Raw genomic sequence first — 25,992 nt, 5'->3', positions numbered from 1 at the left:
AACACCACCATGATGGCCGCCGAGCGGCATGAGGCCACAGAGTATCCGGATCTCGCCTCCACCTACGGATTGCGCGCACTCGCGACCGTCGTGTTCGACATCGACTCGGGGCAGAAACTGGACGCGCTGCACCCCACGAGCTGCGACCTGTCGGAGGCTGCCAAGACGAGCCTGGCGCACCTGGCGCTCCCCCATTGCAACAACCAGGACGAGGGGGACACGCAGTTCATCGTGCGCTTCCGGGACGGGCCCGACGAGTCAGTTGCAGCCTCGTAATTTACTGGCTCTGGTATGTCCGCTAACTGGAGACTGTGCTTTGCCTTGCAACAGCCGGGAGCTCTTGTTCGGCTTCGTGCTGTTTCGTCAACAGAAGGACGAGTCGCGCACTCGCGGTTACTTCCAAAAGGCCCTGGTGCTAATTAGTGCTAAGCCTTATGTGGATCTGTACGACCGCGTGCTACGGGTGGTCGGCCCGCTCTTCTTTACGGTTGGACCGCAGGTCTTGGCGGCAGTTTACAACAACATCAAGTCGTGGTAGGCACCTGTATGGTCCGATTGTACAAACGTTTTGGGCTGATTTTTTATTGTCGTGATGGTCGGTGCAGGCCTGAGCTTGTACACGACACGCCCGTGGTGCTGCCATTGGCAGGCACTTACATCTCGTGTATCATTCCAAAACTGCTCGATTATGAGCATTTGGACACAACGTACGAGTCGGATGCAGACTCTCCTCTTCACTCACATTTCATCGCTGAGGAAGATGATGATGCTACCGACGTGCCTGATTTCAATGAAGCCGATGAAGGCGAGGAGGAGGAGGAAGATACAGAAGAGACCGTGCTGGTTAAAGGAGGGAATTTTGTGGTTTCACGGCGGCAGCACCCACCGTCACCATCGTTTGGAGATCTCCTGCTCTCAAAGCGAACACACCAATCAACACCCTTTGAGGTACGATATGAAACTATACGAGGACCTTGTTGGTATGCTACTAAAATGTTTCGTGTTGTATATTCTCCGCAGAACATTGGTCTGTATTCCAGTTTCGTGGGTCTCGAGGAATCGCTCTGGCTTTTGTGGCAATTTGCGATCACTGGAGAGAGCGTTTTGATTTTGTCTCCTCATGCCAGAACATGCAGTCAGGCTGCGCTTGCTTTTACTAGGTTTGTCCACCTTCTTCAAAACGACAGCCCGCACTATAATAACCGCGACTGTTTTATTGATAACAGTTTGATTGCACCGCTGCAGTTTCAGGGTGACTGCCGACCATACTTCACGGTGTACGAAGCTGACTTCGACGTAAACTCAACATCAATCCTTGGAGAATATCGTTGTGTTTGTGAAATCATGACGATTTATGCTGTTTCTGTGATAAATAGACACTCGCAAAGAGACAAAACAACGGTGTCAGCAGCCCAAAGGATGTGACTGTGGTCGGAACTACGAACCCGTTCTTCATGAAGGTATACATGCGCGTGAATTAATGTCCTTCCTCCTGTGCTGATACCACTAACGGGATATGTATACTTGCAGTCTTTGAGCCACTGGCCAAACGCGCTAATATTTCCGTTCTTAGAGCCACCAAAAGCTCAGCAAAGAAAAGGTTTGGCGAGCTCATTCATAAATGTTTTCGGATAAAGCGTTTCAAACAAGATCGGCTTTCGTGCTATAGGTACCACAGGAGCTGAAAATGCTGCAGAAGTGGACGAAACAGGCACTATTTGTCTTCGCATTCAAAAGAACGTGGAGCTGGACGATTTCGAAAACAGCCATCGCCCAATGGTCAGCAAAGGCTACATTTGTATTCGAATGCCTTGAATACTGACACGCGACTGGTGCCTTTGCAGCTCTTGAGGCGCTGCCCTCGCTACATGATTCCAGATGTGACTGTAGTTCGCCAGCTTGTTTCTCCACCTGAAGTTCACATCACCCAGACTACCAGCCACGAAGAAGAGCCCTACGTCACGATCAACAATGCAATTCTTCGAAAGGTATGCTATACTCCCCCTTCAAGAGATTTTTCGTGCTGAAATCTAACGCCAACCGGTGCTTGGGCGATACGAACGACAGCACTTCAGAAAGCTCACAAAGGACTTCCTGCAACCATTTGAGCAATACTTTGGTATTTGGAAAGCGAGTGGGAGACGGTCAAATCTGTACATGAGTGCCGAAGACTACATGAAACCTTTTACTCTACCGGGCTTACTTTCGAGCATCAAGCCTCGTAAGTTGCCTCCACAGATCAAGCAGTCCAAGTGGAGGACACTGTACACGGCGTTCGTTAAATCACCCCACTTCGAACCATGGTTCAACTACCGCCGGCAGCGGTGCATTCACGACTTCGCAAACACACTCCGCACACTACGGGGCAATGTCGATGCGAATTTACTTCTGAGCTCGCCCTTTGGGGACAACTTGACGCAGGAGCAATACTTGAAGCTGAAGAAAGAGATGGAAGTCGCGCTAGCGCTCGAAAATGGCCAAAGCGAAGTGGACAAACGGCAGGTTCGGACCATAAAGAAGCATATGAAGGCAGTCAAGGAGAAACTGCGCTCGTTCAAGCAAACTCAATAGAGAATAAATCACGCGCGGGTGTGCGTCATTTAACGCTTCTGACTACACTCACTTGATGGTGCTTCTCTTAGCCTGCGACTTCGTTGGCAGCCTAGTTGACAGCATCAGGTTGTTGAGACGGATGGGCCTTCTGGAATGCCGGTACGGCTTTCAGTCCGGCGGAAATGCGAGCAATGGTCGGGTACTTGACCATGTCGACGCCAACGCGGTCGGCGTTGTACACCTGCGGTTGCAGATACAGATCCGCGAGCGTGACCTCGTCTCCAAAGCAGTAGATGCCCGCCGTCTTTACGAGCTCTCGCTCCAGCGCCTTAAAGCCTCGTTCAATCCAGAATCTCCCCCATTCCTGCTTCTTGGCAGCCCGCTGCTCTTCTGGAAGGTCCTCCGTAGCCTGCAACGACAGCAATTATTGCAGCACGTTACGAATTGACCTCCTGCGTTCCAACCTGCACTCCTCCTCACCTTGATCTGTACCGTCAGATTCTGGATCGGCTGAATGTCGCACCCGATGATGGCGCACAAGTTGCGGACCTGCGCGCGAGCGAATGGGTCCGTCGGCAGTAGAGGCTTCTCCGGGTGCGTCTCCTCTAGAAACTCGAGGATGGCGCTAGACTGCGGTAGCACGTGGCCGTCCACCACGAGCGTCGGCAGGCGCTGCGTGGCATAAACCCCAGTTAATTCATTACACGAGATACTTAAGCACAAGACACTGCAATTGTCGCTACCTGGTTCGGGTTGAGCTTCGTGTACTCGTCCTGGAACTGCTCTCCGCCGCCGTTGAGCAGGTGGACGGCACGATACTCGAACGGGATGCCCTTCCACTCCAGCGCGATGCGTACGCGCCACGTGCAGCTGCTGCGCCAGTACGAGTACAACACGTAGTCGCTTGCGTTCGCCTTGGTCATTGCCATCTCGGAGGCAAAACTTGAACTGAGACTGCAACTTGAACCCGCATCTTGCGAATTGTGCAATTTCACCAAACTTATCCTTCGTCAAGTGCGGCTACGACGTAAATAAAAGAATAGTTTGAACTCCATTTCGCTATGCCATGAATAATTACAATGTCGTAGCATAATCACCGGAATGAGACGCACGGCGGAATGTACCATCATCCTGGTACATGTACTGCGTGTTCACGATTACTCCACGTCAGTCTACCTATACCGACGTCTTGAGACTCAGATGCTGCCGTCCCCCAAGGACCACGAGGTGATCGATGTGGCCAGCAATGGGCCGGCGCTCATCGAAGGTCGCGGCCTCCGCTCGCTGACGCTGGACGGGGCGGACGCGCTGGGTCACTACGACGACGGCAATGGCGCGTCCCAAGCGTCGGAGATCGGTGAGGAGCCACTGGAGGACGAGGACGACGCGCAGGCCACGGAGGGCGAGGAGCACGCGTACAGACGTGGCCGTCAGGCGGTTCCCATGGACTCCCCTGGCGATGACCTGCACAACGGACACTTGATCCTGGACGAGGACGAGGAGGACGCGGACGCGACCAGAGGGATCGGCGTCCAGAGGCTGCGGAGGCTGCGTGGACGACGAGGCTTCTTCCACTCGGATACGGACGGCCGCAGCTTCCGATACAGGTCGAGCGGCGGCATTCTGCAGAGAATTACTCTCCGGAGACGCAAACGAGAAGACCACGACGTGTTTTGGACGGCAATTGGCGTGCTCACGCTGCTGAGCTTCGCGCTCATGACCTGCATCATCATTTACCTCACACAGACAGACTTCTTCGAGTCCCATCAGAACGATTTGTTCGGAACGACCGTGGACAACAGGTTTACGGTCGTGGCGGAGGACGACGCCGAGATTTTCCTCAAGAGCGGTGCGTGGTTTTGGATGTAGGAGCTGGGGGACGGAAATTGGACTGATGAAGTGGTGGTGAATGTTAGGATACTCGAACTCGGTCTACTCGGAAGGCACAATTGCCTTTGACGATGGAGAGCTGCGGATAGGACGCCGAGCGTTGGCTGCTGGGGAGACACAGAGTTTCTACGGCGTGTCGTTCTTCTCCAATGGCACGGCGAGCTTCACGAACAGGGTGGAGTGTACGTTCGACTTTGGTGCTGAGGCTGTTTGGGATTCGGTTGGATGTGACTAACGTTTACGCTTGTGATATTGGTGCGTACGAACATGATAGCTCCCATGGTTGAGGCTGACTATTTAACTGCCAGGAAAGGTGTTGTATTTGATGATGGCACCGTGATGACTACTGCTGCGAATAGTTCCGGTGGCGTTAAGGAGCAGGGGGATCTGAATCTAGTATCGCGGTCTGGAACCGTGGTAACGAGCGCTGGAGGGAAGTCCCTGCTTTTTGTGGATCCAGATGGAACTGTTACAGTGGCTAACACGAAGGCGGACGATCCCACTTTGAAGGGCATCACACTCGATGGTACGCGCGGGTTCTTAAGCATTGGTGATGGACTAACACTCAAACATGACGAAAACTCGTCGAGTTTGTCCACTTCCCAAGCACTTCGCCTTGATGTGGGTACAATACTGGTCGGATCTTCGTCGAGTGGGAAAGTACAAATCTCTATTCCGGATGACATTGGTGGCAGCGGAGAAGACAAAAGTGAGGACGGTGCTCGAGCCCTGGCGTCGGCAGACAGAGCTGAGCAAAGTGAAAGCGTCACACTGGAAGTTGCAGGGCAGATGTCTTCAGTGAAAAATGAAGGTGGAGATGTACGCATTGTAGGTGGCGATGGTCTACAGATCGGCGGCGATGTGACTCTGATCGGAGGCCTGGCTTCTGAATCCGAGTCAAAAGAGTACGGAACTATCGCGATCAACGCTGGCCTTCACCAGGGGGGCTCGTCGATTACAGAAATTGGCAGCCACAGTGCGACTCACGAAGTCAACGTTCACGGCCTTGTGTCATTTAACCACAAATCTAGTGGTGTGAACGAGACTACACAGGTGAAAGTAGGCGGCGGACGCTTTAATGTATCTTCGCAGCGTATCACACTCGATAACCGAGCAACCGGGTTGTCAGAGCTCCATATCAACTCAAATGATCTTCGATTGGGTGCATCTACACCGTCAGTTCTAGTAGGCAAGGCTGGGTTATCAGCGGTGACAGTACAGGGTGCTAGTATCACGATCGATGCAACAAAAAGCATCGGTATTGGTGGAAGCTCTTCGTCAATTATTGTTGGCGACTCCAAAACTGCTAGCCAAGTGACCAAGGTGACATCGTCGGCAATCCAGCTGGATGCTGCGCATTCGGTCGACATTAACACGCACAACCCTGAAGCAATCACAACAATTTCGGGCCTCGTGCATTTCAACGGCAGCTCGACCACAAGCTCCTTGCTGTCTATCACAGACACTGCTGTCAGAGCAAACCCTCCAAGATTTCGAGTGGGTGCTAAGGGAAAAACGAGTATCGCATCTATTGAGGCGACGCACGTAAGTATTGGTGCTCCTGGAGCAAATGGTACCGTGCTCCCGCCCAGAGGCAGCAAACTTGAATTCTTCAGCTCCAGCATCACTGTCGGTTCCGAAGGTTAGATCGTACCTGATGGGATGATTTGAGGAGTTGGTATCTCACATGTGCGTTTTTTGGAACCACTTCTGCAGCATCTGAAGTTTCAGTGACAGGAAAATCTGTGGTCGTGGATGCAGTGGGGACGCTAGTGCTTGGAGGAGAAGCGGATGTAATTACTGTTGGAAGGGATGACGTTGGCCAAATCAACGTCAAGGGTGAAGCAGTATCGATAACTGGTATGTGACGCATGGAGCACTGTATTAAAGTCATTACGCAGCATTCTCATGAGTGTTTTGTTCTCGTTCCGACCAGGTTCTACCACGATCAGTGGCGCTGCGATCTCTATACAGTCGAGCAAAGTCGACATTGGTGGCAAGTCTACCAGTGACATCACGATTGGCGCACCAGGAGCGGCTGTAGATGTTGGTTCTCAGGCGAAGGTTATTTCCATTGGTGCTGACAGCCCGACTGTAAATATTGGCTCCGAGTCGAGCGAAATCAATCTTTCGGGTAGTTTCACGGTCAACGGAAAAACGCTGGACAGCCGACGGCTAGCTGGCGTGTGGACCGAGGCCAAAAGTAAGCGGTTTGGCTACCTGAACGCTGATCGCTTCGCTGTGGCGGTCACACCGACCGAGCCACGCACAACGTTCATACTTCGTTGGGACAACGCATTTTCATCCGAACCGCAGGCTTATCAAGTCGATGCTCGTGATGAACGAATGCTTTTGGTTTCGTCCGCAGTTGGGAGCGACAGTGGAGTGGGAGGACACCTTCAGATTTCACTGCAAGTTGCCAGCGTGGCGCTTGCCGTCCAGAACGAAGCTGCGGCTGCCACAGCCACCCCGAGCAAGATTCGGTACGTCCTACTCCTTTGCCTTGCGCTGTTTCATCTCGGTACTCATGGAATGTTTGAAATCATTAATAGGTGTCGCGTTTATCGCCACGCATCGAAGCAAACAGCGATACCAGACGCTGTTGCCATGGAAGTGAATGCGGTAGTGGAGCACTGCTTCGGTACAGAATGTGCTGATGGGATCTTCCTCGGCCTACAAGGGCAGCGAATTGTCCCTTACAGCTCTGGCGACACCTTCTCAACGCAGTGTACGCTAACGTCGAGTGCAACAGGGCAATTGGTGCTTCAGGACGCTCAGTACTCGTTTGTCGAGCAGTAGGCGCCGAATAAAATACTATAGAAAAGTTTACAAACGCCATCACCCAAGCAGCTTCAGAATCTCCAGCGTCTTCTCCTGAATGCCTTCATGCCCAGGAAAGCACGCGTGCGCTGCCTCTGCCACCTCTCGCACTCCTTCTCGACGCGCAAAAGCCTGCAGCCGCTCAGTACCGGACAGCAAGTTGACCAACGCCCAGCTCCCATAAAATTGGACGTGTTCATCTGCTGGGCAGTTGAGCATCGCTGCGATGATAGCGCCCAGCCCTCCTCGCATTGCAATGCTGTCGCACATCAAGTCTAGCTCTCGAGTTAGTAAATTCACGGAAACTAGCAAAACAAATGGTCCGTGCTACCTGATCCAGCCAACGTCAGTAGAGCCCAGCAGCAACGCTTTTGCACGCCATACAGCTCCGGAAACGTTTGCATAGCTTGCAGCACTGCATCAATCCCGCCTGCGTCCAGGATCCGTTTACGGTTGGTTTCTGCCAAAACGTCACACGTGTTAGTCATCGACAAAACATTAAAGTCACAGCGACAGTCTTATCTTACCGCAGTTGTGCGCCAGGTTTGTCAGCAAAACACAGCTCGCTTCCTGCATCTTGGCCTCGGACTGAAAATTCTTCATTGCGGCCAGCACAGGTTCAACACCACCTTCGGCTACTACGATGAGACGGTTCCGGTCGTGCTTAAACACAGCCACGCTTAAGCACTTACAGCACTCTAGTTGCAGCACTAGACTACTCTTGTGCTGATGCATGAGTGTGAGGACCGACTTGATGACTAGACATTCGGGCAAGTCATCTTTGAGGCTTTCCTCAGACTTCAGAAGAGCTGTTAGCTGCTTGAGCGCTTCAAGAAGCTGTTGTTGATCTGATTCCTCCGCTCGGTTGTCGCCACGTCCACTCAGTACACGAACCAGCTTCATGATCGGGATGTTTTTGGTGTTCTTGCGGACGCCAATGCCACCAATGGTTGAATCATCCCAACTGCGGTGACGTCGGTGTTGCTGCTGTTTCAGATCTCGTGAAGACGATGGCCCCACACGCTCTTCACACTCTTTGCAATATCCTGATGCTCCTACCAGAAATCGAGGTGCATCGCATTGAGGAGTTAAACACTGCCGCAGCTTCCGGGCTTTCTCTGCAGGAATACCAACCAGGAACAAACGAGATTAGATACGACAGTGCACAAGTCCGGTATTGCTTTCGCACTTGAAATTTACCTTCGTTTGCTTTCTTCTGCGCTTGTCGGTCCAATTCTTCCTCGAAATCCAGGATCCGGGACTTCAAAGCCTGAATTTCCGTATTGGCGTTCTGGAGCTGCTTCTTCAGCCCAGCAACGACATCTTCATGTTCTTCGATTTGAGAACGTAACGAGAGCAACTCCTTTTGCATATCCGCCTGTTGCGCTAGCAAAGCACCTTTCTCAGCCCTGACGGTACTCGAGTCGCCTTTGTACCGAGCAATATCCTGCTGAAGAGATGCTCGACAATCAAACGCATCTTGGAGTTGACAAGAAAGCTCTTCAACTTCCTTATCCTTGAGCGCAAGCACGTACGAAAGTGATGCTTTTGGGGCAAGTTTGCCTGCTGGGCTCTGTTGTAGAACGCTCGAGTAGTTGCACCGCTCCTCCTCCATTTGCAGCAGCTGCCGACTAATAGCTTCGACTTGTCTTTCAGCTTTTCGCCTCAGAAGTTGCTCTTCTTCCCAGCGGTGAATGGCTTGGGCTAACCGACCCTCAAGATCCCCCAGGGCCTCTTTTTCACCGCCTACCCTACGAGCAATTGATGCACACTCAGCTTCAACCTCTTGCTTGTCGCTGGTAAGTTTGCGCTTCTCCTCCTTCAGCTTCAGAATTTCAAAGAGAAGTCCCTGCTTCTCTTCAGCATCACTGATTTTTGCGAGTTTCAACACCTCCACTTTCCCACGCTCATCGTCCAAAGAAGCTTGGAGCGCTAGTATTTGTTCTGCCTGTTCTTGCGTTTTGGACAAGAGTGACTTGATCTCCTCGTTACTTTGGCGCTGGCTCTGCTCTTTCGCTTTGAGGTGCGTTTGCAACTGCTCTTTTTCCGCTGTCTCTTGCGCCTTCTCTTTTTGAGCTTGTTCGAACTGGAGAACGAGAACAGCGAAATTTTTCTGTTCTTCCAGTAGCTCGTGCTCTACGGCAGCAAGTCGTTTCAAGTCCACTTCTCCACGAAGATCTCGTTCTCGCAGCTTGATTTCCACAATCTCAGCTTCCTTGTTGACAAAATACCGATCGGCATACAAAAAACAGGGAAACGACGACGACGACAATCGCAGCTCTTCTACTGCTCTCTGCTGCTCATTCGCAACAAGCATATTCAGCAACTCCTCCGTAGTAACGAGCGCAGACTTTGTCCGCCGTTCCTCTGTCGCGATTGCACCCCCAAGCGACAACGTGAGCTGAAGGACACTATAGAAAACTGGGTCAATCTGTTCTGCACATGATATCCGGTTGAACAGCTCGTTGGTAGGCTTCTCGCACGCACACATTTCGAGTAGAAGAACTCCAAACGCGAAGAGATCTTGCTTTGTCGACGTGAATTCTGTACCCCTTAATGTATCAGCGGGAGACGAAGCTGAGGTTCCAGGCTGAGAAGAGCAATGAGAATCTAGAGAGCTAGGTTGAGGTGGGGATAACGAGCCGGGTGATGAAGCAGAAGAACACCCGTTAGAAGACTTTGATGCTGACCGAAGTGCAGGTGCCATTTCGTACACAGTCTTCAACGCAGGACTCGACAGCTTCGATGGAGCCTTGCCAGATCGTAGGACCAATTCGAGTCCAAATCGACGCAGCTTCACGCCGTTCGTTCCATCCATCATCACTTTTTTGCTGGTTAGGCAAACACCCAGCGTTTGCTGTTTGCGATGCAAGTACAAGAGCCCCCGGAGAACCTGAAGAGCAATCAAAGCTATCTCCCGTCGTGATAACGAAACATGGTCGCGATGCAGCACGTCGTATAAACTAACCGGTAAGTACTCCATAATGACACATTCGCTTGGGGGCGGTACATCACTTTCAACTTGTTCCGGCAGCGCCACCACTCCAAGGAACTGGAGAAGATTTGGATGAGGATATGGCGCTACAGACTGTTGTAAAGTGTCGAGAGCAACCGTCCAAAGTTCCAACTTAAGCGGCGTCGATCGACAGGAGTATAGCGCTACAGGAGCACCACTACAAGTGCCTTTGCGTACACTCCAGTGCGGCGTCTGAGCGAGCACGCACTCTTTGTTCTCGTCAAGGGCCACTTCCCAGTGTTCAATAGCCAAGCCAGTCCACGGCACTATGCATTCCATGACGCCTAGCCGAGAAAACCTTGTCTCAACTTCGTTTATCTTCGTATTTTTATCCTTGCTGGTCTCACTTATCCAGGAGTTTGCGGCATCGCTTGGAACTCGTTTCGGCTGCCACTTGAAGCTGCGATGCGAGTCTTGATACCAGATCATGGGCCTCCTGGTAGTTCGTGATAACTCCGCCCACGGTTGCAATGCTGGTCTGTAGACTCGCCTCTTCACTCTGCATACTCTCTTCCTCAGTCACGAGTTTGTCTATGTAGTATGCTGATCGACGCAGATGCTGGAGTAGCTTTAGTGTATACGTGTCCATCTTCTCTTGAACACTCTCCTTCTCTTCAAGCTTCTCCGATGGCTTCAACTGATCCTGCGAGTCTTCGCCAGGACGAGTGATACGAGTTTCACCCGTTTCTCCAGACTGAAGACAGAACGTAACTCGGTCTGCCAACTTGGGTTTTCGACGGGTGTTTTCGCTCTCCTCTTCCACGTCTCCTCCATCCAGCACCAGAGACCGTTTTGTGCGCTTGTGTTGGCGCACCTCAAGTGCCAGCGGAGCAGCACCTACGCTGTCAAGTTGAAATGATCGTTTTGGTGGTTTGTGTGGAGACGGTGTAGGAATCGCTGGACTTGTGCTTGTCGAACCGCTTCTTTGACGGAAAGGGCTACCATTTAAAGACTTCATGCGGTCCTTCCGCCCGTTAAACTCCTCAAGAGCCCGTCGAACTGTGCTTACAGGTTCTTTCAGCCCAAATGTTCTCACTCTTTCCACGGGTAAAGCACTCAGGTCGCCAATGGTTTTCACTTTGTAGAACGAGAAAAATGGTCTGAATCCCATCGGGAAGTGTCGATACAGTGATGCGATTGCTTCTGTACAGCCGACCAGATCCGGGTAAACGCACTGTGGCTCCTTCACGCTTGGGCGCTGAGTACCTCTGCTGCTGTGAGTCGTTAGTTGTGGAGGGGCCGATTGAGAACCAAAGGGTAAGGCTTGCGGCTTAGCACTATAAGTCTCTGTAACCTGTTCTCCTGTAGTTTTTCCTGCTTCACCTAGGGTCCCACCACGATCTGGGCTTTGCCCGACCATGGTCTGGTCTTTTGGTTGCTCATCCACGGAGGAGGCTGGACTGGGGTCAATAGGGCTCTCACTCGGTCTAACCTCCCCACTCAGTAGACATGGCGAGGAGGTACTCGTATCCAATGACGCCGACACGTATTCAGACTCTCGTACAACTACGTCTGCACGTTTTTCTTCCGTGTCAGAAGAATCGTTGGCAGTGCTGGCAGTAGCAGGAATAGCAACGCTAGTACGAGGTTGTTGCAAATCTAGCAGCAGAGAAGCATTCTGCTGGCTTTCGTAGGTGTGCACCGTTAACTTCTTAGCGATGATAGCGAGCTGAACAAGCATGCTCCTTTGCCCTTCAGCCAGATCTTCATCGATTAGTTCATGGGCTGCACGAACAGCATCCTCGCAAAACCGAATAACGCTCTCTAGGCCAGGCGAGCACTGCTGGTTGCAACTTTTTGCACTTTCCACGAGCTTTCTGATAACAACTTCGAGATACTTTAGCGTACACTGTTTTCCATCCCCATGGTCGTTATTCATATCATCCACGAAGACAGCGTAGTCAAAGAGCAAACTCACCGCAACGTATGGCAGCAAGTTTGCTTTGGATGAAAATTTAACCTGAGCTTCGTCAGCTTCACTTTCTTCCCATTTCATCAACACCGTCGCGCATTGTACGTACATTTCTTTCAGGTAATCCATTCGTCGAGTGATATGATCGAATAGCTTGCTCTTAGAATGAAGAACCGCAGTCTGCAGGTCTCTGGGAAGCGCAATATCAGACACGAGCGGAGCCAACAACCGCAACTGCCACTCTAATCCAAAACCTACAGACGCCACAACTACTGGGTTTCTCTGATCCTCAATGTTTCGTCCATCTTTATCGCTTGGCACATCGGCAGAAGTCGATCGAGAAGTCAATATTCCAAACGAAAAATCGATAGACATCCGCAGAAGGCGTAAACCAAATCTTGATGCCGCATTTGAAGCTCTTTCTTGTCTGCTACTCGAGTGGATACGCTGACAAAATCCCCTCCATATAGTTATCGCTAGCTCATTTGCACATGTTTTGCCATACGCTCCACGGCATTCATCAGATACCATGATTAAGGTCTGAACAGCACCAGAAACGTCTTCCAGCAGAAATGCAAGACCGATGAGATCGGAGGTGATACGAACACGGTCGTAACTTTGACTATCGTTTGGACTTAGCCCACTACCCTTGTTGGATAGCTCCAAAGATGATCCTCCCATGGTGGTGCTACTGCTGCTTTCACTTAGCGCGGGGCCGCTTTTGGCTTTCCCAGACTCGGGAGCCTCCCATATCCGTTTTGCAAAGTCAATAAATTGCTCAAGTTCGACAGCATGCATTCTACCGTCCTTAGTTCCAGATCGCTTTCTCATCAACGTTAGCAAAGGAGATACGACAAGTTCACCAAACCAGTTTTTCCAACCTGGCAAGGTTTGCTTCTTCGACTCATCAGAATCACAGAACGCGTTGAAGTCCTGAACTGCAACGCTTACAATCTTTCGCCAGGACGTGAATGCTGCTTCCACAACGTTCAGTAGCAGCTCCTGCTTTAAGCACACCTCAATCGGCCACGCCAACAAACTCACCACCGCTTTTTTAAATATCCAGTCCTTAGAGTCGTGAAATACATCCACAAGTTGTGCCCATGCTTGCATCGTCATCAACCGAACTGCTGCGTCTTCATTTTCTATACACTTTTCCGGCACGTACAAAACTTGGTTGAGCATTCCAAGATCGGCTGCGAACCTCGATCTCAACAGAACCATCGTCAGCTGCCACACCTGCATGGCATCCTTCAAGTGATCATGGTCCATATGCCTCTTCATCACAGGGAACAGGTACTTCACCGCGCAATCCTGCACCATCTTCTTAGTCTCGTCCGACCACTCCGACAAGTGCTTACTCGCTTCTTCCAGCAGCAGTCTCGCCTGCGTCCTCGTCAAGAGCTCGCTACTCGACAGTCGACTGGCAATCGGCCGCACCCAGATGCCCAGCACTGCGCCATCCACCCCCACTTGCTCCGGATACTTGACCAGCAACAACAGCAGCCCCTTCAACGCCTGCACTTCAACTAAATATCAGTCAGTCTCGATCCCTGCCACCCCAACCTCTCAACCAGCCACGTACTTGCACGCGACTTGAACGGGTTCACCACTGCCTGCACCAGACCTTCCACCGTCCGCGGCAAGAACTTATGTCGCTCCCTAGGGAAGTTCTGCACTGTGAGACACCAGAGACACAGCTTGTACGTGTTCTGGTCCGGCGTGGCGAACAGGAGGCGCACGAGTTCCCCCAGGAAGAAGGCCACGTGATCGTCTGAGAAGGACGCGGCGAAGCTGCGGTGATGCATGAGGTACGACAGACAGCGCAGCGCTACCTGCAGTACGTCGCTGAGAGAGTTTTGCTGCAGGTCGAAGCGGAACTCGCGCAGAAGCGTTGGCACCTGTCTTTGCAGCTCCACCACGGAGGCCTCCGAATCTTCCAGTCGCAGCAATTCCTCCAGCTGCAAGTACGCGTCCAGGCGCGTCTCCCGACCACGCGAGAGCGGGAACTCGCGCTCTATCAGTGCCGTCAGCGCCCGCGCTAACTGTTTCTCAGCTGCTTCCATCGTACCGTTCCACCTAGTGATAATCGAAGTGATGGAGATGTGACGCACACCAAAGTGAGGTACAGTGTACAGTGAAAGGAATGACATTCTAATACTCTACATCAATTGAAACATAGAGGTAACGTTTCGTACCAAAGGCAATCAGCAAGTCGATAGGATGGCATTTGTTTAAACAAACAATAACAAAATAGAGGTTATGAGCTCACAAAACAGTCACTGTAGTGCATTAATAAAACCGCCGGTTCCAGCACGTGGGGCCACTACACCACTACAGGATCGAAGATCGAAGATGACGGACAAGGGCAAGCCGTGGGACGGCGCGGTGAATGCCGTGTCCAAGCAGCTGGATGAGGCATCCAAGCAGTTGGACGAGGCATCCAAGAGCGTGCGCGACGCAGCCAGCGGGCCCGTGGACCAGGCCAAGGAACTCACGAGCTCAGCGCGCCACGCCATCAGCGAGACGGCGCAGCAGGCATGGGAGGCCTCCCAGACGCTTGTGGCGCCCGTCGTGGACGTGTTCAAGCGCGCGGAGGGCGACGAGGGAACGCAGCTGCGCAAGGTCCTGGGCGAGGCGCGCGAGGGCTTTAACGCGCAGCTATACGCGGCACAGATGCAGCTGCAGGAGACCAAGAAGCTCGCGGACGGGCAGCTGGTGCCTGTGAAAGGCGCGCTGGCCGTCGCTCAGCAGCGTCCGTGCAGCAATTATTGTTATTTTTGGTGCAATTATATTGATGAGGGTTACTGGGATGTTTGCAGAGCTGGTGAAGGCGAACGAGTTCCGACGCGAGCACCCGGAGGTGGCAGCAGCAGGACTGGCGGTTGTGGTGGGCGTGCCCTCGCTCTTGCTCCGTACGTGGAGAGATGATGATTTTAAGTTGATAGTAGGAGGGTTGCTCACTGTCGTGCTGCTGCAGGCGGCAAGTGGTCGGCGGTGCGGAACTCGGTGGTGGCGGTGGGCGCTGGCGCGGCGGGGTGCTACGGCTCGGACAAGTGGGCGGAGAAGAAACGGAAGTAGAGAGGGGGCAAAGCGAGCGGTGCTGGATTGTATCACATCAAATGACAGTGCAGTCGGAAGTCGTGGTGGATAGCCACAAGAAGAAGAATTTGTAAGGAACGGCACCCTCTGAACCTTGATGTGGTACTCCTGTCTTTTGTCATTTCACTTGGTTGCAGGTGCGGGGGTATTCGAGACGCTGGAACTGCGACAATAGACGCAGTATTTTTGAGCGTGAAACAGTTTCACGAAAGTAGGGGACCAAGGACGGCATTTATTCCTGGTAGTAGCTTGATACGTTCTCCCGGGACTCCTTCACCATGACCGATCCAGCGACGCGGAACTTTATGTCGCAGTGGTCTTACGATCGCGACCAGGACCGTGAAAATCCTCGTGACAAAACAACCATGCAGTGGCTCAGTGTGGACCGTATAGCAGAGCAAATACGGCAACTGGAAGAGCACCACGTGGAGAATGACTTTGATACGCTGGACTTCGAGACGCGAGCTGCCGCACTTGAAGCTCACTTTTTTCAAGCTACCGGGCGTGATAGTCCTCCAGCAGGTTGGCAGTCCACTCCTGCTAAAAAGGTGGTTAGAGCTCGACCGCAGTCAGCATCACTAGCGCGGCGTGCTCCAGAAACGAATGCAACGAGCAATCGAAGCAACGAATTCGCTCCGCGCCAGCGTCCTCAATCAGCAAAGACCAGATCAGAGATGTCTTGCACAACAAATGCGACCCAGACGCAGAACGAAGTAGCGTGGAAGCCACCTATCCAACAAAACCCTTCCAAGTGGAGAGAAATGCTAGCTCGCGGGCCCGAGTTTAAGCAGCGCACACTGCGCAGACTAGAGCTCGAAACGTATGAGCTGCTGTACAATACTCTTCAGCAGCAACAAGCGGTAGAAGCAAAACCCAGGACCCGACGACGAAAGAGACGGAGCAACGAAAATGGAGCTGACAAGCCGCTAGGTCACAGCCCGGCACTTGCCTGTGGAAGTGGGCTCCATCTCGCTCGAAGTCGGAAGAAGCGGCAACAGGAACATGATCGCCAAATGATGCTGGGCAAGGGTCGGCAACCATCTCGCGCCAGCGAGCAAGATAAAGGCAAGAGTGCTAGAGAAGACAAGCAAGCTATCCAAGATAAAACACGAAGGCGCAGCAAGCTGTTGAGCAAGAAACCCCCCGAGAGGCAGCTTCAAGAGCTGATCCAACCAGTAAACCAAGTCTCGAAACACGATAAACAGCGATACGAATCCTCCTTGCAGCGCCAATCAAGTGCTCCTATAACGGCCAGAGTGCCATGGGTGCCGTCGGGTTCAGCGAGCTCGCTTGCTATCAGAGGGATATCGTCAGAAACCAGTGAAGCACATTTGACCCAAGAAAAACGTATCGCCCAAGTGCTAGAAGCTTTTCAAAGTCAGGCAAAGTCACACTTGCGCCTGTCAATGCATGTGCAAGATCAGTTGAAGAAGACACAGCAGTATGCCAAGATCGCCAAAGCGAACGATTCTCGGAGGATCGAGAAGGCAATCAAGGGCTCCTCTGACAGCAAGAACCATCTGAAGCGTGCGTGTCCAGGGTCAGCTGTGAAACAATCTTCGAATCGAGGAATCGACGTCGACGCTCCGGTTTCCCAAGGGAACCAAGAGAACGATTTAGCGAATCATGCCGACTTTCGTGGATCTACATGGACTGTGCCCGTCCTGAATACGTTGCAATCAGCTTCAGAAAGTGAGCCCTTGTTCAGTGCATCGCCGAGAACCCCGAAATTGATCGTACCTCTGCTCAAGCTGCCTCCGAATTTATGGGAATACCAATCGATAAATGACGGTCTATCGGAGACTTCCTGCCATGATCAAGCAAGCATCACGTTCAGATATGCAGGCACTGACGCACATTCTCAAGTGTCCCCGGCGGCTGATTCCACTCGCTCTCCAGGGAGCGAAAATGCTCGAGATAACTTGTCGACTGACGAAGCTGTAGATAGCAAGTCTAAAACCTCTGGGATCGAAGAAGGCGTTCGACCTGGTGGTGTACGTCCAAATGAATTGGACGATTACGGCGAGCAAAAGACAACAAGCGCAAGGAGACGAGAAAGCGCGACCATCGAAGAGGGGTACCTGGCAGAAGGTCTTACTGAACAAGCCAACATCGGACTATCATCAGAGGATACAGAGCCTTCGCCGGTAGAGTTTCCACAAGAATCGCTAGAGAAGGAGGTAATACCTCTCGTATTAATACCTCTTGGAGACAATGGTCGTGTGACGAATGAGCTTGCTGGTCCTGGAAATGGCAATGCAATTGATCCGGAGAGTAATAGTGCGGTGCAAACGCCTACATCTTTGAGTGAGGGGGGGTTAACAGTAAGTACTTCGGAAGGAGCACGAAGTGTCGTGACGTTGCTCACACTGGAGATCGCAATGAGCCCAACCAAAGAAATCGGTGTCCAGTTGGCAGCAGAAGTTCCCCCGTTTGCTCAGGAAGCAGCATCCGCGGATACACGAGACGAGCTACCATCAGATTTGGATGTTAATAAGATTGTGCAGAACGTCGAGGTGTGCGAGGAGCAGCAAGACCCACCATGTAGCAACAAAAGCGCGGTTGATCTTGTTGGCTGTCAAGAAAATGTTGATTCTTCCGCAAGTTTGGCTGCAACTGCACATCCTGGTGCTCATGACTTTCAGTTGGTATCACAGGACTCTTTCAAAGTTGGTCGAGAAGAGAATGTGGATTCCAGGCCAATGGTGACGAATGGAATTGACGTTGCAATGCTGCCTGCCCCGAATTGTGATGGCCTCGCGGAGAGCCAAGAACGTATCGAGCATCGACACCGCGACTCTGACCCCAGCACATGTGTAACGTCGAGGGAAATGCTGTACGTTCGCAGCATCGCTGACCACCAGTCTACTTCAAAGCATGAACCTGCGCTCAGCAAGAGTGATTCGAAGAATACACACGCTCATCTCAGAGGTAACCGGGCAGAATTGCTGGATGCAAACGAAGTTGCACCTGCGAGAACCAGCAGAACTACCGATGCTATCGCTGCAGGTGAAACTCTTCGTGAACTTCACTTGGAAGACACGCTGCACGATCAACGTAATGAAAACCGCGACAGTGATCACGGCACTCCGAGCATTCCACCGACCCTGGCCACGGATAATGCGATTGATGCAACAGTATCTATCGCCCTGCAACCAGAGTGTAGTACGTCGATGGACCCAAGCAGCGCAAGGATGAGTGATACTAACACGGAAGACACTAGAAAGGAAGCTGGCGAAACCGTGGCAAAGGCTGCTCTTGCCAACGAAGAGCCAACGCAAATGAAGCTAACTCCGCACGCGGACGTGCAAGCCAGCCCAACAAATGAGCTACAACAGGAGAGCACGGATACTCGAAATACAGGTCGCGAGACTGCTGGTCAGTCGATACAGAACCGTGAACTTGCGGACCCAGACACAAACGATCACCCTACAACCGAAGCTAAGAGCGTGCCTCGTTCGCCAAAGCGTAAGGTCAAGAAGGGTGGCAAAAGTGCAACCCCGAAGAAGACCAAAGCTGAGGCGCATGTAGATGACAGACCTTCCTCTCAATCCACTGCTGTAGAAGTTGCAAGTGCCGCGAGGTTGCCTGCACAAGCCTCCTTTCCAGAAGACCACGCCAATGTAGAGGACCCTTTACTACTCTACCAGCAAGAAGTAACTCGGTCGTTCTTGAGGCGAGTTTCGTCACGGAAAGTGCTTGAATCGGAGAGTGTTTCCATTCGACCGCCGTCGTGTAGAGAACAAGTCGAACGTGGCGATCAGTTGGGATCGACGATGTCGGCGACGGCAAAGGCTGCCACGGATGTAGAGACTCAACTGGAGGAGTCTGTAAAGGTACGTGAAGACAACGACGGGGATTCCGCCTCGCCCTTGGAGCACGAAAGCTCTCAAGTCTTGAACGACTGCGATTCGACCGTTGAAATGCGTTCTGCGACGACAGAGGAGCCCGCTCCTATCCCGCCCACCATTGAGTCAGCGGTGACGGATTTCAACGCAAAGCAAGAGAAGGGGGATTTACTCGGTGTGGCCATTCAAGCTTCCGGGCAAGAGGTCCCCGATAATACAAATGATGTAACCAGCGGTGATCACGAGGCCCTGGCGGAGGAACAGCTCGTACCGACAACCACTGACAACCTCACACCACAGACAAAGCCCGACGCGAACGAAGTCGTCGACCAAGATTTCATGCTGCCGCCTGCGGAGCACCACCGAGCGACTCGCAAGATCCAAGGTCAATATCGATGCTTTGTTCGGCGTCGACTAATTCTCGACCAGCTGAGGTTCATGCTGGCAAAGGAGCGTCGCCAGGCTCGGAGGAAAAAGGCCAAGAAGGTCAAGACCGGCGACACGGTGGCAAGCGAGAGCGAGAGCCCAGTGGCAACTGTTGCAGTGGCGGTGGATACAATCAATGTTCAGGCCCAGCAAGTTGCACCGGATTCGGTGAGTAGAGAGATAGGCGCTGAGATGTCACCGAGAGCGCTAGCAAGCGAGGAAGCGGAGCCATCGAAAGAGGATGCAATGCTGAGGGCCCGCAAGGACTCGTGTGAGTATGCGTTCGATCTCTTTGATGGTTCAAAAGACACGAGTGGTGAGGATACGGTGTTCGTGGAGGCACCCGCTGCTCTACCTGGCACCAGTGATGACACTACTACCAGTAGTCCACCCACCTCCATGATGTTGGCCGAGCTTGCGTTCTCCGACGACACGGAAGAGCCCACAGGTACTGTCCTGATCGAAACTAGCGTTACCGCTGACGCCGCAGAGGTGCAACCGCATTGGGAGCGCTATGTGGACAGCACGACTAGCAAGTCGTTCTACTACAACCCCGCCACGAACGAAACGCGGTGGGCAGCCCCAGCAGATCCGGACTACGCCGGCATAATTTCGCATCCGCCACACACGACCGCGACAGCGGACGTCCCGACAAGCGGACAGCCCAAGGAGTGGCAGGAGTTCCTGGACGAGGCGAGCGGCCAGATGTTCTACTACAACACCAAGACCGGCGAGAGCTCGTGGGAGCCGCCCGCCGATGGCTCTGCTGAGGTCGTGGCGTTGCCCCAGTCCGAGGCAACAGCTGAAAGTGCAGCGAGTGCGTGGGTCATGTACATCGACCCGGCGAGCCAGGCGCCGTACTACGTGAACGTGAAGACATTGGTGACGAGCTGGGAGCGGCCTGCAGACTTTGCCGCAATGAAGCCCAGGGCTATGAATGCTGCCGGAGAAGATACCTACAGCATCGCAGTTTGACCTACCAAATAGTACTCGTAGGGGACCGGATACAGTAACCATTTTTATCGGACACCATGATATGCGTGCTACGCGTTGGGCATGAGTCCTCGCACGTTGCTGTCTTATTTGTTCAGCTGTTGGCCACGTGCTTCGGCCGAGCTTGGCGCACAAGTGTCTTGGCGTCCTGGTTTTGGATAGACGGGAGAGCTGCTGGTAATCTCGTCACTTGGCTGCCATCGTGGCGCCCGCCGCCTGCCCGGCGTGAATGTTCCCGAAAGAAACGTGGGGCGTCCAGAAGCTCGGAAGCACAATGTGCTGTCGTGCATTCTGGCCGCAGCGTGGCTCTGGATGGACGCGAGAAGTAACGCGCCACCTGCCTTTGAGTCTAGCGAAAGCGCCACAAGACGGCGACGCCCACGGTGTGTGGACTCATGGCGGTACGTGGAAGAGAGCGAGCAATATGGCTCCGCGACAGTCGCCGCCATGCCGCGAAATAAGGCTACGACGACATGTACATGTACCATTGCGCTTCTACAGATTGAGCCCGTGGCAGTCTAGGGGCATTGCATTGTTGCGTAATGCTAGGTGCTGGACTGCGGGTGATACGCACCCGCTAGCTCACCGCAAGTGCAATCGCCGAGTGATGGCTAGCAAGCGCCGTCGCCCGCTTGGTTGTTGCGTCGCGGACATCGGACCTTCGGGACGATCTCTGCACCAGAAAGTGGCATGCAATTTGACGCTTGTCATGCTGGACAAGCCTGCAACAACTTCTTGCAGTCGATCCTCGGCTGAAGTACATGTATTTAGAAGTGGTGTGTCCCCTGTAGGTCCGGAGAAGCAGGATTTGTTACCTGTTACCTCTCCTAGGCAGCGACCTCAGACAATAAAGGCCATACAACCAACATTCTTCAGTCGATCCTCGGCTGGATCGTTTTCAATAAGTATGAACTGCGAGCGATTGATTCATGCAGAGCTGCAACTTGCCGATCCTCGAGGCGCGCGAGTTCCACGCAGCCTCGGCGCTCTATAGTGAAAGCATTGTCCACCTTGGGCGTCGCCCACTCGTCGGGATACTTAGATCGGACCAACACCACCTTGCTGACGAACTGCGTCGGCACCAACCGCGAAAGTCTACAGCCCTCAGCAGCCGGTACCTGCCTACCGGCAGGTTGTGCTACAAGAATTAACGTTGCGGCGCGGGTCATTTGGCGGGTTAATCCCATGTGTCCAATGCGTGTCGGGCGTGGCGGCGTTCCATGCTGCGCCCGACCAACAGCAGCAGCTCGGGGCTCGGGAGAGGCTTCCAGTGCTTCAGTGCAGAAATGCGGTGCTCTGCAGCAGAACCAGCTGGGCTCATTTCGTGGCGAAAAGTAAAGGCGCACAGCATGTTTCGTGCAGGGAGAGGCCTGTCTTCCGACTCTCCTCTGCCTGTGCCGACCAGACCCACGGGGAGTCAGTTAGGCAAGTCATTTCCAGATTGCTCGGCCTTTTGCTCTTTGTTGCTGGCGCTCGACCCGATCGAAGGCGTCGAACCAGCGCCGACCAGTGTCAATAGCCAACAGCCCCGCCCCGTTCAGGACAGCAGTCACGCCGCACTTTTCCTCCGAGAAACTTACTTGTCTAGCAGGATGAAGGTCGTCTCTGCGTTCGCCGCAGCGGTGGCTGTGCTACTGGGCGCCGTGCAGGCCACAAACATCGACTCGGGCTTCACGCAGGACGGCTCCACCACCTACTGCATGGGCATCTCGTCCACGAATGGCTCGGTGGGCACTCTCAACTTCGACTCGCTCGAGGCCAACAACGTCGGCCGTTGCCCTGTGGGCGTCACGCTCACACTCACGGCCTCCGAGTTCCACGTGAGCGACGTCGTCACTGTCAAGTGGACGGCCAAGGCCAACTCAGGATTGAGCAACGCCATCTTCCCGAACGCCATCGACTCAGCCTCGGGACTGCCGGGCGCCGTGACCACGTCGTCAATGTTCGCCTGCACGTCCGGCACCAACTGTGCCACAAACGTGGGCGGCTCCCTGACAGGAGCCGACGGAACCAGCACCGGAGCCTTCGCCGCAGATGGCACGAAGGCCCTCGAGACCAACACGTTCACGCTGGCCACGGCCGGAGACTACATCATTGTGGGCCTGGTGGCCCTGCCCGGTGACGCCTCGCTCAGCCTTTCAGCGGAGGAGTACATTGTCTTCAAGAAGGTCAGCATTGTGTCGGCGGACACGGTCATCTCGTCCGCGTCGACATCCACCACAGGTAGCGTAGGAACTGCATCATCAAGTGGATCAAGTGCGACCTCATGGTCAACCACTGCTCCGCCCGTAACAACTGCCCCGCCGCTAACTTCGGCGCCGTCGTCTTCCACAGGTTCTTCGGACGCTGGCTCTTCGGCCGGCAGCTCGAACACCGCGACGAGCGCCTCTGGCAGCACCTCGAGCAGTGCGGCGGAGCAGACCTCGAAGTCGGGATCGTCCACTAATGAGGAAAGCGTCACCTCAAAAACGACTACGGCACCGACGACTTCGGGTGACACGACGCAGCAGACCGACTCGGGCTCGTCTGAATCAACGAAGACGGCGTCCACTTCTTCGGGCAGCGGAAACTTCTTCAGCACGAACGGCGTGATCATTATAGCGGCTGTCGTTGGCTGTTGTATCGTGGGCGTTGTGGGCTTCGCTTTCGTCATGCGCCGCCGGAAAGAGCGGCGCATGAACGCGAACAAGGCCTTTGACCTGAACTCGCCGTCAATGTCGAGCGACATGGACGACAGCGCTCTCAATGGCCACGGTGGAGGCAGCGGCAAGATCGACCTCACGTACGTGGCCAACATCTCGGCTCGCAACAACGACAAAGCGACGATGAACATGATGAGCGACGAGTCTTCTGTTGCTATCATGGCCTCGGCAGAGCGTGGCTCGGAGCTGAATTCCAGCAACGGGGGTTCGATTCACTCCATCCCGAGGAGCAGTCTGGACACCGATGAGTACTCGGACAAGGTGAGCTACGGCGCCTCAGGACCCACCGGGCAACACAACGAGGCTGAGATCGATTCCTACCGCATGAGCAACATGTCGGACCTTTCGTCCGTTGCCGGAGGCGCGCAAAGCGAAACATCCATGTCCAACTTCGGTGACTCGGTTGTGTCGGCGAGACAGAACAAATACCTGCAACCTGGTGACTGGCACGACTCGGAGTCGTCGCGCATGGACTCCCGTCTCGACTCGATGGAGCAGGCTGAGCTGAAGGCCCGCGGATTCGGCAGCATTGGTGGATTCAGCACCGTGAGCGGATTCTCTGAAGACAACACGTCCCGTATCACCGGTTTGAGCGACCACGACTCCAACCGTGACATGGGTTTCTCGATGTCGTCGCGTACGACGGTCGAGTCGCGCTTCACGGAGGACTACCGTCCCACGGATGAGTCGCGTGCGACGGTGGAATCGCGTTTCACCGAAGACTACCGCGTTACTGAGGACTCGCGGGCGACCGAGGACTCTCGCGCTACGGGTTTCTCGGAAGCTATGGACGAGTCCCGCCACCAGAGCGAGGTGTCGGTTGACTCGTACGGCTTCCGAGCATCGCGTTCTAGCGCAGACTCGTACAGCTCTGGAGTGTCCCCTTACAGTCGCGAGGGCTCGCGTATCAGCGGCTTTAGCGTCGACTCGGACAGCTCTAGCAGGTACTAGACGAACGCTTGATCGTTGTCGTTTGGTTTACCATTGCTAGAGTTACTCTAGTAGAGTAGGAGGATGTGATGAAGGGTGAACGAGTGAGTGAGTCTTGTGGTTTTGATCTCGAAAGAAGCTCCAGTACCCTCCCGAGTTGGTTGATAATAATGTTATGTGGTTGATGCACTTCCCTGCCTCATGCTCTCTTAGATAACGTCTTCGACGGCAATATACAAACGGTTTTGACTCGGGTTTTGCATGTATTTGAGCACAAGAGGAATATGAAGAGCTGGCTACCGATTAGGAAGCGGTCTGTTTTACACTTGCTTAGATAAGCTTGTGCTCCTTGGCCTGCTTGGTGAGGCTCTCAATAGTCGAGGGCTCGCACTCCACAAGCGGGGCACGCACGGTAGCCGTGCACTTGCCCATGAGCTGCAGCACCTTCTTGATGGGCTGCGGGTTGGCCTCGCTGAACAGCGACTTGACCAGGAAGATCTATGAGCAGCAACGCAAACGTGTTCGTATCAATACCAAATCGCCTACATAACTTTAAGCCAAACGTACGTTCTCCAGAGCAGCCTTGCGAGCCGCAGCGTAGTCGCCCTTGAGCATCGGGTTCGTGACAGCCAGCACCTTCTTGGGGGCTGTTAACACACAACGACAATCCCACACAGCGGATCAGTTTCCAGATTCCAAGCAACCTCAGCGACATTGGCACTTACAGGCGTTGGAGAGCACACTGATGACACCGGTGGCGCCCATGGCCATGAGCGGCAGAGTCAGGTTGTCATCGCCCGACAGGATGGTGATGTCACACAGGGCGGCAATCTCCATGGCCTGGTCCAGCGAGCCCGTGGACTCCTTGATAGCGACAATGTTGGGCAGCTTGTTGAGTTCGGCGATGGTCTGCGGGGACAGGTTGACGTTGGTCCGGCCGGGGATGTTGTAGATCACCACGGGCAGGCCCACCTCGGCGACGGCCTTGAAGTGGGCGTACAGGCCCTTCTGCGTGGGCTTGTTGTAGTACGGGCAGACGACGAGGCAGGCGTCGGCGCCGTGCTCTTTAGCCGCGCGCGTGAGGCGCAGCGCCTCGGCGGTGCTGTTGGAGCCCGTGCCGGCGATCACCGGAACGCGGCCGTTGACCGTAGCCACCACCTCGGAGATCACGCGGTCGTGCTCCTCGTGGGAGACCGTGGGGCACTCACCCGTCGTGCCCATCTGCAGCAGTCACAGTCGTTAGCATTAGAGGCAATGAATGATGGGGATGCAAACGCGACGTACGGGCACGAGGCCGTTGATGCCCTCCTGGATCTGCCACTCCACGAACTCGCGCAGCTTGGCGTAGTCGACGGCGCTGCCGTCCTCTGTGAACGGCGTCACGAGCGCGGTGAAGGCTCCCTGCAGCTTGAGGCTCATCGTGGCTTGACTGTCTATTGGATTGTGTGGTGGCGGCTCTGACGTCGGGATCACGATGGAGATGTGCGTTTCCCTGCCAAAGCCGATCGTAGCCACCGCTCAACATGCTGATTACGGGTGGCGAGGCTGCTTCAAGGAGCAGCTTGAGGTTGCCACGGTGGCTCCACTTGCCAGTCTGCCGCGGATAATCTGGGCATGAAAGCCGGGCATTGCAGCTCACCATCGCGCACAATGGTTGGATTGCCACCGTCGGCGTCGCCGCATATTGAACACGCCGTATCAAAAAGTCTGTTGCATAGTCAATCATTCTAAAGTTAAAAATGTCACTACTGCGAGGTACCTACCCTCACATTTGGCGGTAAATTTCAAAAATTTAAAGCG

At 53.8% G+C, this 25,992-nt stretch overlaps 9 protein-coding genes across 9 annotated transcripts; 5 read left to right on the top strand and 4 right to left on the bottom strand.

Moving 5' to 3' along the window:
* Positions 1 to 9: 9 nt before the first annotated feature.
* Positions 10 to 2,571, top strand: KRP23_7596 (Protein DENND6B; the record flags this gene model as incomplete). Its single annotated transcript, XM_067892932.1, has 10 exons — positions 10 to 257; positions 331 to 534; positions 606 to 948; positions 1,021 to 1,160; positions 1,227 to 1,296; positions 1,377 to 1,460; positions 1,531 to 1,600; positions 1,670 to 1,779; positions 1,845 to 1,988; positions 2,068 to 2,571. The coding sequence occupies 10 exons, from the start codon at positions 10 to 12 to the stop codon at positions 2,569 to 2,571; spliced, it is 1,917 nt and encodes a 638-aa protein (XP_067744764.1).
* Positions 2,572 to 2,662: 91 nt separating this feature from the next.
* On the bottom strand, positions 2,663 to 3,482 carry KRP23_7595 (Maleylacetoacetate isomerase; the record flags this gene model as incomplete). Its single annotated transcript, XM_067892931.1, has 3 exons — positions 2,663 to 2,962; positions 3,034 to 3,225; positions 3,297 to 3,482. 3 exons carry the CDS (start codon positions 3,480 to 3,482, stop codon positions 2,663 to 2,665), a joined length of 678 nt encoding a protein of 225 aa, XP_067744763.1.
* A 271-nt stretch (positions 3,483 to 3,753) lies between these two features.
* KRP23_7594 (uncharacterized protein) lies at positions 3,754 to 7,242 on the top strand (the record flags this gene model as incomplete). Its single annotated transcript, XM_067892929.1, has 6 exons — positions 3,754 to 4,402; positions 4,470 to 4,625; positions 4,718 to 6,085; positions 6,160 to 6,303; positions 6,380 to 6,926; positions 6,996 to 7,242. The coding sequence occupies 6 exons, from the start codon at positions 3,754 to 3,756 to the stop codon at positions 7,240 to 7,242; spliced, it is 3,111 nt and encodes a 1,036-aa protein (XP_067744762.1).
* Positions 7,243 to 7,281: 39 nt separating this feature from the next.
* Positions 7,282 to 9,754, bottom strand: KRP23_7593 (Protein aardvark; the record flags this gene model as incomplete). The annotated part of the gene is made up of 4 exons (XM_067892928.1): positions 7,282 to 7,538; positions 7,595 to 7,723; positions 7,791 to 8,381; positions 8,464 to 9,754. 4 exons carry the CDS (start codon positions 9,752 to 9,754, stop codon positions 7,282 to 7,284), a joined length of 2,268 nt encoding a protein of 755 aa, XP_067744761.1.
* An 868-nt stretch (positions 9,755 to 10,622) lies between these two features.
* Positions 10,623 to 14,257, bottom strand: KRP23_7592 (uncharacterized protein; the record flags this gene model as incomplete). The annotated part of the gene is made up of 3 exons (XM_067892927.1): positions 10,623 to 12,381; positions 13,360 to 13,720; positions 13,777 to 14,257. The coding sequence occupies 3 exons, from the start codon at positions 14,255 to 14,257 to the stop codon at positions 10,623 to 10,625; spliced, it is 2,601 nt and encodes an 866-aa protein (XP_067744760.1).
* Positions 14,258 to 14,546: 289 nt separating this feature from the next.
* KRP23_7591 (uncharacterized protein) lies at positions 14,547 to 15,272 on the top strand (the record flags this gene model as incomplete). Its single annotated transcript, XM_067892926.1, has 3 exons — positions 14,547 to 14,946; positions 15,014 to 15,106; positions 15,172 to 15,272. 3 exons carry the CDS (start codon positions 14,547 to 14,549, stop codon positions 15,270 to 15,272), a joined length of 594 nt encoding a protein of 197 aa, XP_067744759.1.
* Positions 15,273 to 18,466: 3,194 nt separating this feature from the next.
* On the top strand, positions 18,467 to 20,542 carry KRP23_7590 (Rho GTPase-activating protein 27; the record flags this gene model as incomplete). The annotated part of the gene is made up of 1 exon (XM_067892925.1): positions 18,467 to 20,542. One exon carries the CDS (start codon positions 18,467 to 18,469, stop codon positions 20,540 to 20,542), a length of 2,076 nt encoding a protein of 691 aa, XP_067744758.1.
* A 1,610-nt stretch (positions 20,543 to 22,152) lies between these two features.
* On the top strand, positions 22,153 to 24,213 carry KRP23_7589 (uncharacterized protein; the record flags this gene model as incomplete). The annotated part of the gene is made up of 2 exons (XM_067892924.1): positions 22,153 to 22,783; positions 22,895 to 24,213. 2 exons carry the CDS (start codon positions 22,153 to 22,155, stop codon positions 24,211 to 24,213), a joined length of 1,950 nt encoding a protein of 649 aa, XP_067744757.1.
* A 309-nt stretch (positions 24,214 to 24,522) lies between these two features.
* KRP23_7588 (4-hydroxy-tetrahydrodipicolinate synthase) lies at positions 24,523 to 25,611 on the bottom strand (the record flags this gene model as incomplete). Its single annotated transcript, XM_067892923.1, has 4 exons — positions 24,523 to 24,690; positions 24,760 to 24,839; positions 24,918 to 25,413; positions 25,477 to 25,611. The coding sequence occupies 4 exons, from the start codon at positions 25,609 to 25,611 to the stop codon at positions 24,523 to 24,525; spliced, it is 879 nt and encodes a 292-aa protein (XP_067744756.1).
* Positions 25,612 to 25,992: the final 381 nt, after the last annotated feature.

The sequence above is a fragment of the Phytophthora ramorum genome (genome assembly GCF_020800215.1).
Source record: "Phytophthora ramorum isolate Pr-102 chromosome Unknown Phyram_PR-102_s0006, whole genome shotgun sequence".
Classification (NCBI taxonomy): Eukaryota; Oomycota; class Peronosporomycetes; order Peronosporales; family Peronosporaceae; genus Phytophthora; species Phytophthora ramorum.
This window is presented reverse-complemented; position numbering and strand designations above follow the sequence as displayed.